Raw genomic sequence first — 12,027 nt, 5'->3', positions numbered from 1 at the left:
ATGTCTGGCTAGTACCATCATCTCAGTCACAGTTAAATGGGGGGAAAAAGTACACCATTGCTTTACATATCTGGGGCCAATATGTCAAACTGTAACTTTCAACATGCTTTAATACTGATCATTCTGTATTGATAATGCCAGCGAGCTGCATTTCCAGCAACCCTGTGTGTTTTACTCACACACACGGGTGCCGAAATAGCTCAGTTGGGAGAGCGTCAGACTGAAGATCTGAAGGTCCCTGGTTCAATCCCGGGTTTCGGCACAATGCCTGAGTCTCCGGCAGTTCTCAATGGAAGAACTCTTCCCTCTGTGGCAAAAGTGACTTTTGGTTGGTTGCTGTCTCTTCAAAGTACCTTGATCAGCTTTAACATCAGTGCTTAAAACTTGCTTCTAAAGATTTTTAGGAGCACCTCAAACTATCTGCAAAACACAAAACTCATGACATTTTGTTGTCTGTTGAACAGAACACCCTAAAATGTCCCCTTCAAACAACTACTTTTATCAAGCCTCTTCAAAATGTCTGGCTAGTACCATCATCTCAGTCACAGTTAAATGGGGGGAAAAAGTACACCATTGCTTTACATATCTGGGGCCAATATGTCAAACTGTAACTTTCAACATGCTTTAATACTGATCATTCTGTATTGATAATGCCAGCGAGCTGCATTTCCAGCAACCCTGTGTGTTTTACTCACACACACGGGTGCCGAAATAGCTCAGTTGGGAGAGCGTCAGACTGAAGATCTGAAGGTCCCTGGTTCAATCCCGGGTTTCGGCACAATGCCTGAGTCTCCGGCAGTTCTCAATGGAAGAACTCTTCCCTCTGTGGCAAAAGTGACTTTTGGTTGGTTGCTGTCTCTTCAAAGTACCTTGATCAGCTTTAACATCAGTGCTTAAAACTTGCTTCTAAAGATTTTTAGGAGCACCTCAAACTATCTGCAAAACACAAAACTCATGACATTTTGTTGTCTGTTGAACAGAACACCCTAAAATGTCCCCTTCAAACAACTACTTTTATCAAGCCTCTTCAAAATGTCTGGCTAGTACCATCATCTCAGTCACAGTTAAATGGGGGGAAAAAGTACACCATTGCTTTACATATCTGGGGCCAATATGTCAAACTGTAACTTTCAACATGCTTTAATACTGATCATTCTGTATTGATAATGCCAGCGAGCTGCATTTCCAGCAACCCTGTGTGTTTTACTCACACACACGGGTGCCGAAATAGCTCAGTTGGGAGAGCGTCAGACTGAAGATCTGAAGGTCCCTGGTTCAATCCCGGGTTTCGGCACAATGCCTGAGTCTCCGGCAGTTCTCAATGGAAGAACTCTTCCCTCTGTGGCAAAAGTGACTTTTGGTTGGTTGCTGTCTCTTCAAAGTACCTTGATCAGCTTTAACATCAGTGCTTAAAACTTGCTTCTAAAGATTTTTAGGAGCACCTCAAACTATCTGCAAAACACAAAACTCATGACATTTTGTTGTCTGTTGAACAGAACACCCTAAAATGTCCCCTTCAAACAACTACTTTTATCAAGCCTCTTCAAAATGTCTGGCTAGTACCATCATCTCAGTCACAGTTAAATGGGGGGAAAAAGTACACCATTGCTTTACATATCTGGGGCCAATATGTCAAACTGTAACTTTCAACATGCTTTAATACTGATCATTCTGTATTGATAATGCCAGCGAGCTGCATTTCCAGCAACCCTGTGTGTTTTACTCACACACACGGGTGCCGAAATAGCTCAGTTGGGAGAGCGTCAGACTGAAGATCTGAAGGTCCCTGGTTCAATCCCGGGTTTCGGCACAATGCCTGAGTCTCCGGCAGTTCTCAATGGAAGAACTCTTCCCTCTGTGGCAAAAGTGACTTTTGGTTGGTTGCTGTCTCTTCAAAGTACCTTGATCAGCTTTAACATCAGTGCTTAAAACTTGCTTCTAAAGATTTTTAGGAGCACCTCAAACTATCTGCAAAACACAAAACTCATGACATTTTGTTGTCTGTTGAACAGAACACCCTAAAATGTCCCCTTCAAACAACTACTTTTATCAAGCCTCTTCAAAATGTCTGGCTAGTACCATCATCTCAGTCACAGTTAAATGGGGGGAAAAAGTACACCATTGCTTTACATATCTGGGGCCAATATGTCAAACTGTAACTTTCAACATGCTTTAATACTGATCATTCTGTATTGATAATGCCAGCGAGCTGCATTTCCAGCAACCCTGTGTGTTTTACTCACACACACGGGCGCCGAAATAGCTCAGTTGGGAGAGCGTCAGACTGAAGATCTGAAGGTCCCTGGTTCAATCCCGGGTTTCGGCACAATGCCTGAGTCTCCGGCAGTTCTCAATGGAAGAACTCTTCCCTCTGTGGCAAAAGTGACTTTTGGTTGGTTGCTGTCTCTTCAAAGTACCTTGATCAGCTTTAACATCAGTGCTTAAAACTTGCTTCTAAAGATTTTTAGGAGCACCTCAAACTATCTGCAAAACACAAAACTCATGACATTTTGTTGTCTGTTGAACAGAACACCCTAAAATGTCCCCTTCAAACAACTACTTTTATCAAGCCTCTTCAAAATGTCTGGCTAGTACCATCATCTCAGTCACAGTTAAATGGGGGGAAAAAGTACACCATTGCTTTACATATCTGGGGCCAATATGTCAAACTGTAACTTTCAACATGCTTTAATACTGATCATTCTGTATTGATAATGCCAGCGAGCTGCATTTCCAGCAACCCTGTGTGTTTTACTCACACACACGGGCGCCGAAATAGCTCAGTTGGGAGAGCGTCAGACTGAAGATCTGAAGGTCCCTGGTTCAATCCCGGGTTTCGGCACAATGCCTGAGTCTCCGGCAGTTCTCAATGGAAGAACTCTTCCCTCTGTGGCAAAAGTGACTTTTGGTTGGTTGCTGTCTCTTCAAAGTACCTTGATCAGCTTTAACATCAGTGCTTAAAACTTGCTTCTAAAGATTTTTAGGAGCACCTCAAACTATCTGCAAAACACAAAACTCATGACATTTTGTTGTCTGTTGAACAGAACACCCTAAAATGTCCCCTTCAAACAACTACTTTTATCAAGCCTCTTCAAAATGTCTGGCTAGTACCATCATCTCAGTCACAGTTAAATGGGGGGAAAAAGTACACCATTGCTTTACATATCTGGGGCCAATATGTCAAACTGTAACTTTCAACATGCTTTAATACTGATCATTCTGTATTGATAATGCCAGCGAGCTGCATTTCCAGCAACCCTGTGTGTTTTACTCACACACACGGGCGCCGAAATAGCTCAGTTGGGAGAGCGTCAGACTGAAGATCTGAAGGTCCCTGGTTCAATCCCGGGTTTCGGCACAATGCCTGAGTCTCCGGCAGTTCTCAATGGAAGAACTCTTCCCTCTGTGGCAAAAGTGACTTTTGGTTGGTTGCTGTCTCTTCAAAGTACCTTGATCAGCTTTAACATCAGTGCTTAAAACTTGCTTCTAAAGATTTTTAGGAGCACCTCAAACTATCTGCAAAACACAAAACTCATGACATTTTGTTGTCTGTTGAACAGAACACCCTAAAATGTCCCCTTCAAACAACTACTTTTATCAAGCCTCTTCAAAATGTCTGGCTAGTACCATCATCTCAGTCACAGTTAAATGGGGGGGAAAAAGTACACCATTGCTTTACATATCTGGGGCCAATATGTCAAACTGTAACTTTCAACATGCTTTAATACTGATCATTCTGTATTGATAATGCCAGCGAGCTGCATTTCCAGCAACCCTGTGTGTTTTACTCACACACACGGGCGCCGAAATAGCTCAGTTGGGAGAGCGTCAGACTGAAGATCTGAAGGTCCCTGGTTCAATCCCGGGTTTCGGCACAATGCCTGAGTCTCCGGCAGTTCTCAATGGAAGAACTCTTCCCTCTGTGGCAAAAGTGACTTTTGGTTGGTTGCTGTCTCTTCAAAGTACCTTGATCAGCTTTAACATCAGTGCTTAAAACTTGCTTCTAAAGATTTTTAGGAGCACCTCAAACTATCTGCAAAACACAAAACTCATGACATTTTGTTGTCTGTTGAACAGAACACCCTAAAATGTCCCCTTCAAACAACTACTTTTATCAAGCCTCTTCAAAATGTCTGGCTAGTACCATCATCTCAGTCACAGTTAAATGGGGGGAAAAAGTACACCATTGCTTTACATATCTGGGGCCAATATGTCAAACTGTAACTTTCAACATGCTTTAATACTGATCATTCTGTATTGATAATGCCAGCGAGCTGCATTTCCAGCAACCCTGTGTGTTTTACTCACACACACGGGTGCCGAAATAGCTCAGTTGGGAGAGCGTCAGACTGAAGATCTGAAGGTCCCTGGTTCAATCCCGGGTTTCGGCACAATGCCTGAGTCTCCGGCAGTTCTCAATGGAAGAACTCTTCCCTCTGTGGCAAAAGTGACTTTTGGTTGGTTGCTGTCTCTTCAAAGTACCTTGATCAGCTTTAACATCAGTGCTTAAAACTTGCTTCTAAAGATTTTTAGGAGCACCTCAAACTATCTGCAAAACACAAAACTCATGACATTTTGTTGTCTGTTGAACAGAACACCCTAAAATGTCCCCTTCAAACAACTACTTTTATCAAGCCTCTTCAAAATGTCTGGCTAGTACCATCATCTCAGTCACAGTTAAATGGGGGGAAAAAGTACACCATTGCTTTACATATCTGGGGCCAATATGTCAAACTGTAACTTTCAACATGCTTTAATACTGATCATTCTGTATTGATAATGCCAGCGAGCTGCATTTCCAGCAACCCTGTGTGTTTTACTCACACACACGGGCGCCGAAATAGCTCAGTTGGGAGAGCGTCAGACTGAAGATCTGAAGGTCCCTGGTTCAATCCCGGGTTTCGGCACAATGCCTGAGTCTCCGGCAGTTCTCAATGGAAGAACTCTTCCCTCTGTGGCAAAAGTGACTTTTGGTTGGTTGCTGTCTCTTCAAAGTACCTTGATCAGCTTTAACATCAGTGCTTAAAACTTGCTTCTAAAGATTTTTAGGAGCACCTCAAACTATCTGCAAAACACAAAACTCATGACATTTTGTTGTCTGTTGAACAGAACACCCTAAAATGTCCCCTTCAAACAACTACTTTTATCAAGCCTCTTCAAAATGTCTGGCTAGTACCATCATCTCAGTCACAGTTAAATGGGGGGGAAAAGTACACCATTGCTTTACATATCTGGGGCCAATATGTCAAACTGTAACTTTCAACATGCTTTAATACTGATCATTCTGTATTGATAATGCCAGCGAGCTGCATTTCCAGCAACCCTGTGTGTTTTACTCACACACACGGGTGCCGAAATAGCTCAGTTGGGAGAGCGTCAGACTGAAGATCTGAAGGTCCCTGGTTCAATCCCGGGTTTCGGCACAATGCCTGAGTCTCCGGCAGTTCTCAATGGAAGAACTCTTCCCTCTGTGGCAAAAGTGACTTTTGGTTGGTTGCTGTCTCTTCAAAGTACCTTGATCAGCTTTAACATCAGTGCTTAAAACTTGCTTCTAAAGATTTTTAGGAGCACCTCAAACTATCTGCAAAACACAAAACTCATGACATTTTGTTGTCTGTTGAACAGAACACCCTAAAATGTCCCCTTCAAACAACTACTTTTATCAAGCCTCTTCAAAATGTCTGGCTAGTACCATCATCTCAGTCACAGTTAAATGGGGGGGAAAAGTACACCATTGCTTTACATATCTGGGGCCAATATGTCAAACTGTAACTTTCAACATGCTTTAATACTGATCATTCTGTATTGATAATGCCAGCGAGCTGCATTTCCAGCAACCCTGTGTGTTTTACTCACACACACGGGCGCCGAAATAGCTCAGTTGGGAGAGCGTCAGACTGAAGATCTGAAGGTCCCTGGTTCAATCCCGGGTTTCGGCACAATGCCTGAGTCTCCGGCAGTTCTCAATGGAAGAACTCTTCCCTCTGTGGCAAAAGTGACTTTTGGTTGGTTGCTGTCTCTTCAAAGTACCTTGATCAGCTTTAACATCAGTGCTTAAAACTTGCTTCTAAAGATTTTTAGGAGCACCTCAAACTATCTGCAAAACACAAAACTCATGACATTTTGTTGTCTGTTGAACAGAACACCCTAAAATGTCCCCTTCAAACAACTACTTTTATCAAGCCTCTTCAAAATGTCTGGCTAGTACCATCATCTCAGTCACAGTTAAATGGGGGGGAAAAGTACACCATTGCTTTACATATCTGGGGCCAATATGTCAAACTGTAACTTTCAACATGCTTTAATACTGATCATTCTGTATTGATAATGCCAGCGAGCTGCATTTCCAGCAACCCTGTGTGTTTTACTCACACACACGGGCGCCGAAATAGCTCAGTTGGGAGAGCGTCAGACTGAAGATCTGAAGGTCCCTGGTTCAATCCCGGGTTTCGGCACAATGCCTGAGTCTCCGGCAGTTCTCAATGGAAGAACTCTTCCCTCTGTGGCAAAAGTGACTTTTGGTTGGTTGCTGTCTCTTCAAAGTACCTTGATCAGCTTTAACATCAGTGCTTAAAACTTGCTTCTAAAGATTTTTAGGAGCACCTCAAACTATCTGCAAAACACAAAACTCATGACATTTTGTTGTCTGTTGAACAGAACACCCTAAAATGTCCCCTTCAAACAACTACTTTTATCAAGCCTCTTCAAAATGTCTGGCTAGTACCATCATCTCAGTCACAGTTAAATGGGGGGAAAAAGTACACCATTGCTTTACATATCTGGGGCCAATATGTCAAACTGTAACTTTCAACATGCTTTAATACTGATCATTCTGTATTGATAATGCCAGCGAGCTGCATTTCCAGCAACCCTGTGTGTTTTACTCACACACACGGGCGCCGAAATGGCGGTACCCGGGGAGCGCAGGTCTGTATATGGTGACCAATAGCCACCGGGAGTCCATCTTTCGCTAGCTAATCAGACGCGCGGGTCAATCTTTTGGCGGCCAATCGTAGGGCGACGTCAATCTTTTGACGGCCAATCGTAGGGCGACGTCAATCTTTTGGCCGGCCAATAACGAGGCTACTTCAATCTTTTGGGCGGCCAATCGCTGCAGGATGCGCCACTCAAATGTCCCGCCCTTAATGTATCGGCAGCTTCGGCAGATAGTGTAGCTTTGTTGATCTGAATCCAGAGCGCGACTCGTTTGACAACTCTCGTCGATTTCGGTAAGTAATGCTTCTACTCTTGAATCATCTTTTATCATATGCGTTTCAATTAGCCCGTTTTTGCCACTAAACAATGATATTTTTACTTTATTTGGGCACTTAGTAGGAGTTTATATAAATATAACTTCTCTCATCAAATCGATCAACTGCATTTCACAGATGCATGGCTGTCTCTGGTATAGTACTGCAAAATCATTCATAAAATCTATCAAATGTCTTTTAAAAAAAGCCTGCTTGACCCTGGGAAAATATGTATATTTTTTATTTGGGTAATTATGAGGGTATATACATTTATACATTATGGGTAATTATGAGGATTTATACATGCATCATGTCTCATTGACCCTGGGAAATATGTATATTTTTTATTTGGGTAATTATGAGGGTATATACATTTATACATTATGGGTAATTATGAGGGTTTATACATGCATCATGTCTCATTGGCCCTGGGAAATACGTATATTTATTATTTGGGTAATTATGAGGGTATATACATGCATCATGTCTCATAGAATCTGTCAAATAAATTTTTAAATGTCACAGGGAAATGTTTATAACGTTTTTTATTTGTATGCGTTTATGCCATGTTTATATAATTACAAGATGAATTAAATAGCTTTTTTTGTCATTACAGAATATGTCTAAATCAAACCCCAAAAGCCACAAGGCGATGGATGACACAGAGTGGGCCTCAAGGCTTAGGTCTTTTGCTTCCTCTGGTGTTTGGCCATCACATGCAGGCAACAGACCTGCTCCAAGGCAACAAAAGTGGTACTCCCTGTATCAGAAGGTATTTTTGTTAATAATCAAGTAGATACTGTATAATTATTTTTTACTTCAGTTTCAAAATAGTTGACAAACTGTGAATCACATAGATTTGAGCATAAAACAAGAAATGATAATGTATTATGACAAAGAATAAAATTAGTAGTCAAATTCAGCTTGTGCTCTTGTTTATAGATAGAAAAGTGTCCACTACAGCTGAGAGGCCAGCGGACACTTTTATCCCAACCACAAAAGTGTTTGTGTGGGTATCATCTTCCTAAGGTAAAGTGTTTTTTTTTTTTATCTACAATTGATATGCTGGTGAAGATTCTCGGTCATCCAGATCATGATCAATCCAGAAAAAAACCTTTGAAAACAAACAAAACAACTGGACTTCTATTCTAAAACTGAAGCCATTTCATCCCTCACAGAGTTAAGTGTAATAACCCTTTTAGACTCTTCCATCAGAAGAACATGAGGCTTGTTCTATCACAAGCTTGAGTTCACCTGCGCTGGTTACCAATCTTTGCCTTTAATATCAGACATCAAAGAAGGGGCAAGAGGTGTAAGCTGGGGTGTCTGGGGTTCACACCATGGGGTTAAGGAACAAAAGAAAAGGCAAGGGGGGGGGGGGTTACAACAAGAGGTTGGCTCACAAAGAGGTGTGAGAAACATCTGTTTTTTCCTGTGTGAAGATAAAACAGTAGAACATTCTTTAATAAAAAGAAAATGATTACATGCTTCAGCTAGAATAGAAGCCCAGTTGTTTTTTTGCCTTTATATTGAACTACAAAGATTCATTATGCACACAGTGTAAATATTTATTTCCCATAATGTGTTCTTGGGCCATTTCTTTTTTTTATTTTTTTATTTCTGGCCTAGTTATGCAACAGGTCTGTTCAACAGCAGAGGAAAAGGATTAGCAGGTAAAAAAAAGGTCATAAGGGCTAAACTTGCTTCATCACTAATAAAAAAGCACCTCTTAATCATTTGCATGAAATGGGCTGTCGTTGTGTCTTATATATGTGGTTGAAGTGTGTGTGAGTTGGTGGTTTGAGGGTGCTTTGGCGCAGAATTGTGCAATCGTGTTTCTGTCAGTCTGCCTCAAGCTGTGGCTACATGCGTAGCTGAAAACCACCACTGTGTAAATTAATAAAATCCCCTTACTACGGTGAAGCGCTTTGGGGGGGACTTGCTTCTAACTGTGAAACGCACTGCATAGATGGGATCTCTTTCCCTAATTATAGTATTAACATAGTATTTAGTAGTAGTAGTAGTAGTATGTAGAAATGACATCACATGCATAAACTAGTATTCTGCTTCCTTTGAAATCACTGCTGATGTTGGCCTGCCTGATCCAGTGTGTGTGTGTGTGTGTGTGTGATATGCAAGTGTGTATTTGTTGTTAACATATATGTTCTGCTACAGGTGCCCACACCCTCATCTACACCCACAAGCAGTGGAGGCCAATCAAGTCAAATGAGTTCCACAGTGGTAGGTGAATTTTATTGTTCTATGTGAATGAGAACTCATAATGGCAATAACCTGTTTTGTTTTTTTGTCATTTTCCAGCTCCAGACTGCTGTTCCAATCCAACACCCCACAGCGTGCACCACATCTGGAACTCCGGCAAAAAGGCCAAAGCTCACCCTGTCTTCAGTAAATATATTTGCTCCTTTTCTAAAAATCTGTTTTAAAGTCTTGTTTTAAAGTCATCGTTTTCATATTAATGCCTTTCTTAAGTTTGAAAGGTCCAGATTTGGTGGCAAGCATGTGGAGAGTGCAAAGCCAAACATAAATCTTGCACGGAAACCTTGTGTAAGCACTACTATATATGTTTATATATTTACTTTATGCTTTGAAAGTTCCTATTTTATCTAAATGTTCTTTTGTCCTTTTATTTCCAGACTAATGTAACACCTACTTGTACAAGCACAGCAGCCGATTCGTGTGAGGATCCAGTGCCAGGCAGCTCTCTTCACAACGTCTTTCAACAACAGCCACAAAGAACAGAGACCTTTTATCTTGCCCCACCTTTACCAGCTCCGAAAAGACAGAGACCGGTGGAGGAGCAAAGTTCAGCAGTGAATGCAGTTAAACATTTTTTTATATATATTATCATGACATTCACATTCTACTTTTATTTTATATCTAATTTGTCCTTCTCTCTGTCTGAAGAACCCATTCCAGCCTGAGAACACTGGTGAGCTGCCACTTCTTTGGCCTAAGACCATGCCAGAGGAGGATCACCAGTGGGTTTCAACAGCCTTATTTAGAATGTCTGCCAAAGGGAAACTGGAGCTCCAGGACCATCTCCAGCTGTGGTATTTTCCCCCTCAGCCATCTCTCATTTACCACCAGCTCCCAACATCAGCCAGGTTTTTTGCTCACCCCTTACTGCTGTGGATGCCGTACAGGCTGTGGAAGGTTCGGTTCCTTTGCACTGACCCTGCCTGTAAGCACACTCTGAGCAGTGGTGGTCTTCACAGGCGGGTCCGGCAGGTGCTTGATATTGACCGTTTTTACAACCTGGTCACAGAGACACTAATATGCTCAAAGTGCCGTCGGAGCTACCTGTCTTGGAATAGGGAAATTCTTGAGCAGCTGGACATGGCCCATCGCTCTGAGTTTAGAGTCATCCTTACCCGCCGGTATGCTGGTGCTTTTATGTGAATATAATGATTGTTTTATTTAAAGATTTATGCATATAACACAACTGTGTTTCATATCACAGATATGCCTGTGACATCAGGGTGATACGCCTCTTGCGGGAACGAGGTCTGGGGAATGGACCGGTCCGACTCATTGGCCAGTTGAAAGAGAACCACAGTGAGGAGTGGCTGAAAAGGGTTGCGTGTTACACCCGAGCGTGTGCTGGCTTCATCAGCAAAGGTTGCCTGTTGACACCGACCTTTGAAGAGCCTCCTAAACCTGTGGCCCTTCCTAGCTATAAGTGGCTTTCAGTAGTGTACAGCCAAGATATACTTTACAGGTTGGAGGATATCAAGGCTAGTATCACCTCCACTTATGGCTCCATCTTAAAACTTGATTCAACCAGGAAGGTACATATTAATATTGTATTGTTTAATCATATAACTAGTTAAGTTTTAAATAACGTTGGTTGTCCATATAAATATTTAAATTTCTGTTTTAGATCACAAAGAAACTCTCAGGACCAGCAAAGGGCACTGCACAATGGCTGACTTCAGTTGGCAATGAGATGGGTCAAGTTCTCATCAGCGTCTTGACCGCTGGGGAGGGACCAGGTTTAGACCTGATGGCTGGTGGCTTGGTTGACAGGTATGTTAGCTGCAAAACCTTTTCAGTTACACGTCTTAAGTCAAAGTATGTGTTTATTTGTATATATATATATATATATATATATATATATATATATATATATGTGTGTGTGTGTGTGTGTGTGTGTACACTTAATTTCTTCAGGTATGAGGCTGCAGGAGTGGACCCCCCTGTTGCACTCTATGTGGACTGTGGCTGCTGCAAGGAAGTGGGTGAGACCAAGTTAAAGGCCAGATTCAGTGGATGGCCTAACCTGATCGTTCGCCTTGACATCTGGCACTTTATGCGACGTCTGGCTGTGGGATGCACCACCGATGCACACCAGCTGTACCCGACATTCATGGCTCGTATGTCAGCATGTATTTTTGAGTGGGATGCTGCTGACCTTAACAAATTGAGAGAGGCAAAGAGGGCACAGCTTACAGGTCATGGCTGGACAGCTCTGACTGAGAAGCAGCTGGATCGGCAAATAACAAAAGAAGAGTTAGAGCTACACTGCAGGAGGAGAACTCGTGGATAAGAGCAAACCATCCAGCTGTTGGATCAGCTGATCAGTGAGCTCATCAGTGACAAGGGAAAGGATGCCCTTGGTGTTCCTCTTCTGGACCCCATACGAATGCAGCATATCTGGCGTGTTCAGAAGAGGCATGTTAAGTGCATTCAGGACCCACCTGATGTAGCGCTGTACACACAGACAGGCACCATCAAGAAGGGAGGGGTCGAGCTGCAG

At 42.3% G+C, this 12,027-nt stretch overlaps 1 protein-coding gene, 1 long non-coding RNA gene and 13 other non-coding genes across 16 annotated transcripts; all 15 read left to right on the top strand.

Annotated features, from left to right (window-relative positions):
* Positions 1-189: 189 nt before the first annotated feature.
* trnaf-gaa lies at positions 190-262 on the top strand. Its single transcript has one exon. It is a non-coding gene; the product is annotated as a tRNA-Phe (tRNA).
* A 443-nt stretch (positions 263-705) lies between these two features.
* trnaf-gaa lies at positions 706-778 on the top strand. Its single transcript has one exon. It is a non-coding gene; the product is annotated as a tRNA-Phe (tRNA).
* A 443-nt stretch (positions 779-1,221) lies between these two features.
* On the top strand, positions 1,222-1,294 carry trnaf-gaa. The gene has a single exon. It is a non-coding gene; the product is annotated as a tRNA-Phe (tRNA).
* Positions 1,295-1,737: 443 nt separating this feature from the next.
* Positions 1,738-1,810, top strand: trnaf-gaa. Its single transcript has one exon. It is a non-coding gene; the product is annotated as a tRNA-Phe (tRNA).
* Positions 1,811-2,253: 443 nt separating this feature from the next.
* Positions 2,254-2,326, top strand: trnaf-gaa. The gene has a single exon. It is a non-coding gene; the product is annotated as a tRNA-Phe (tRNA).
* A 443-nt stretch (positions 2,327-2,769) lies between these two features.
* trnaf-gaa lies at positions 2,770-2,842 on the top strand. The gene has a single exon. It is a non-coding gene; the product is annotated as a tRNA-Phe (tRNA).
* A 443-nt stretch (positions 2,843-3,285) lies between these two features.
* trnaf-gaa lies at positions 3,286-3,358 on the top strand. Its single transcript has one exon. It is a non-coding gene; the product is annotated as a tRNA-Phe (tRNA).
* A 444-nt stretch (positions 3,359-3,802) lies between these two features.
* trnaf-gaa lies at positions 3,803-3,875 on the top strand. Its single transcript has one exon. It is a non-coding gene; the product is annotated as a tRNA-Phe (tRNA).
* A 443-nt stretch (positions 3,876-4,318) lies between these two features.
* On the top strand, positions 4,319-4,391 carry trnaf-gaa. Its single transcript has one exon. It is a non-coding gene; the product is annotated as a tRNA-Phe (tRNA).
* Positions 4,392-4,834: 443 nt separating this feature from the next.
* trnaf-gaa lies at positions 4,835-4,907 on the top strand. Its single transcript has one exon. It is a non-coding gene; the product is annotated as a tRNA-Phe (tRNA).
* A 443-nt stretch (positions 4,908-5,350) lies between these two features.
* Positions 5,351-5,423, top strand: trnaf-gaa. The gene has a single exon. It is a non-coding gene; the product is annotated as a tRNA-Phe (tRNA).
* Positions 5,424-5,866: 443 nt separating this feature from the next.
* Positions 5,867-5,939, top strand: trnaf-gaa. The gene has a single exon. It is a non-coding gene; the product is annotated as a tRNA-Phe (tRNA).
* Positions 5,940-6,382: 443 nt separating this feature from the next.
* trnaf-gaa lies at positions 6,383-6,455 on the top strand. Its single transcript has one exon. It is a non-coding gene; the product is annotated as a tRNA-Phe (tRNA).
* Positions 6,456-7,710: 1,255 nt separating this feature from the next.
* On the top strand, positions 7,711-10,268 carry LOC118561692. 2 transcript variants are annotated; one of them, XR_004930234.1, is made up of 8 exons: positions 7,711-8,022; positions 8,193-8,279; positions 8,891-8,923; positions 9,426-9,491; positions 9,570-9,656; positions 9,741-9,815; positions 9,905-10,090; positions 10,176-10,268. It is a non-coding gene; the product is annotated as an uncharacterized LOC118561692 (long non-coding RNA). The 2 variants fall into 2 exon arrangements; XR_004930233.1 differs by having other exon boundaries at positions 8,880-8,923.
* Positions 10,269-10,316: 48 nt separating this feature from the next.
* On the top strand, positions 10,317-11,817 carry LOC118561691. Its single transcript, XM_036133942.1, has 4 exons — positions 10,317-10,648; positions 10,732-11,059; positions 11,152-11,297; positions 11,442-11,817. Exons 1-4 carry the CDS (start codon positions 10,404-10,406, stop codon positions 11,815-11,817), a joined length of 1,095 nt encoding a protein of 364 aa, XP_035989835.1. The 5' UTR covers positions 10,317-10,403.
* The last annotated feature ends 210 nt before the right edge of the window (positions 11,818-12,027 follow it).

Source organism: Fundulus heteroclitus, unplaced genomic scaffold (assembly GCF_011125445.2).
Source record: "Fundulus heteroclitus isolate FHET01 unplaced genomic scaffold, MU-UCD_Fhet_4.1 scaffold_705, whole genome shotgun sequence".
Taxonomy (NCBI): domain Eukaryota; kingdom Metazoa; phylum Chordata; class Actinopteri; order Cyprinodontiformes; family Fundulidae; genus Fundulus; species Fundulus heteroclitus.
This window is presented reverse-complemented; position numbering and strand designations above follow the sequence as displayed.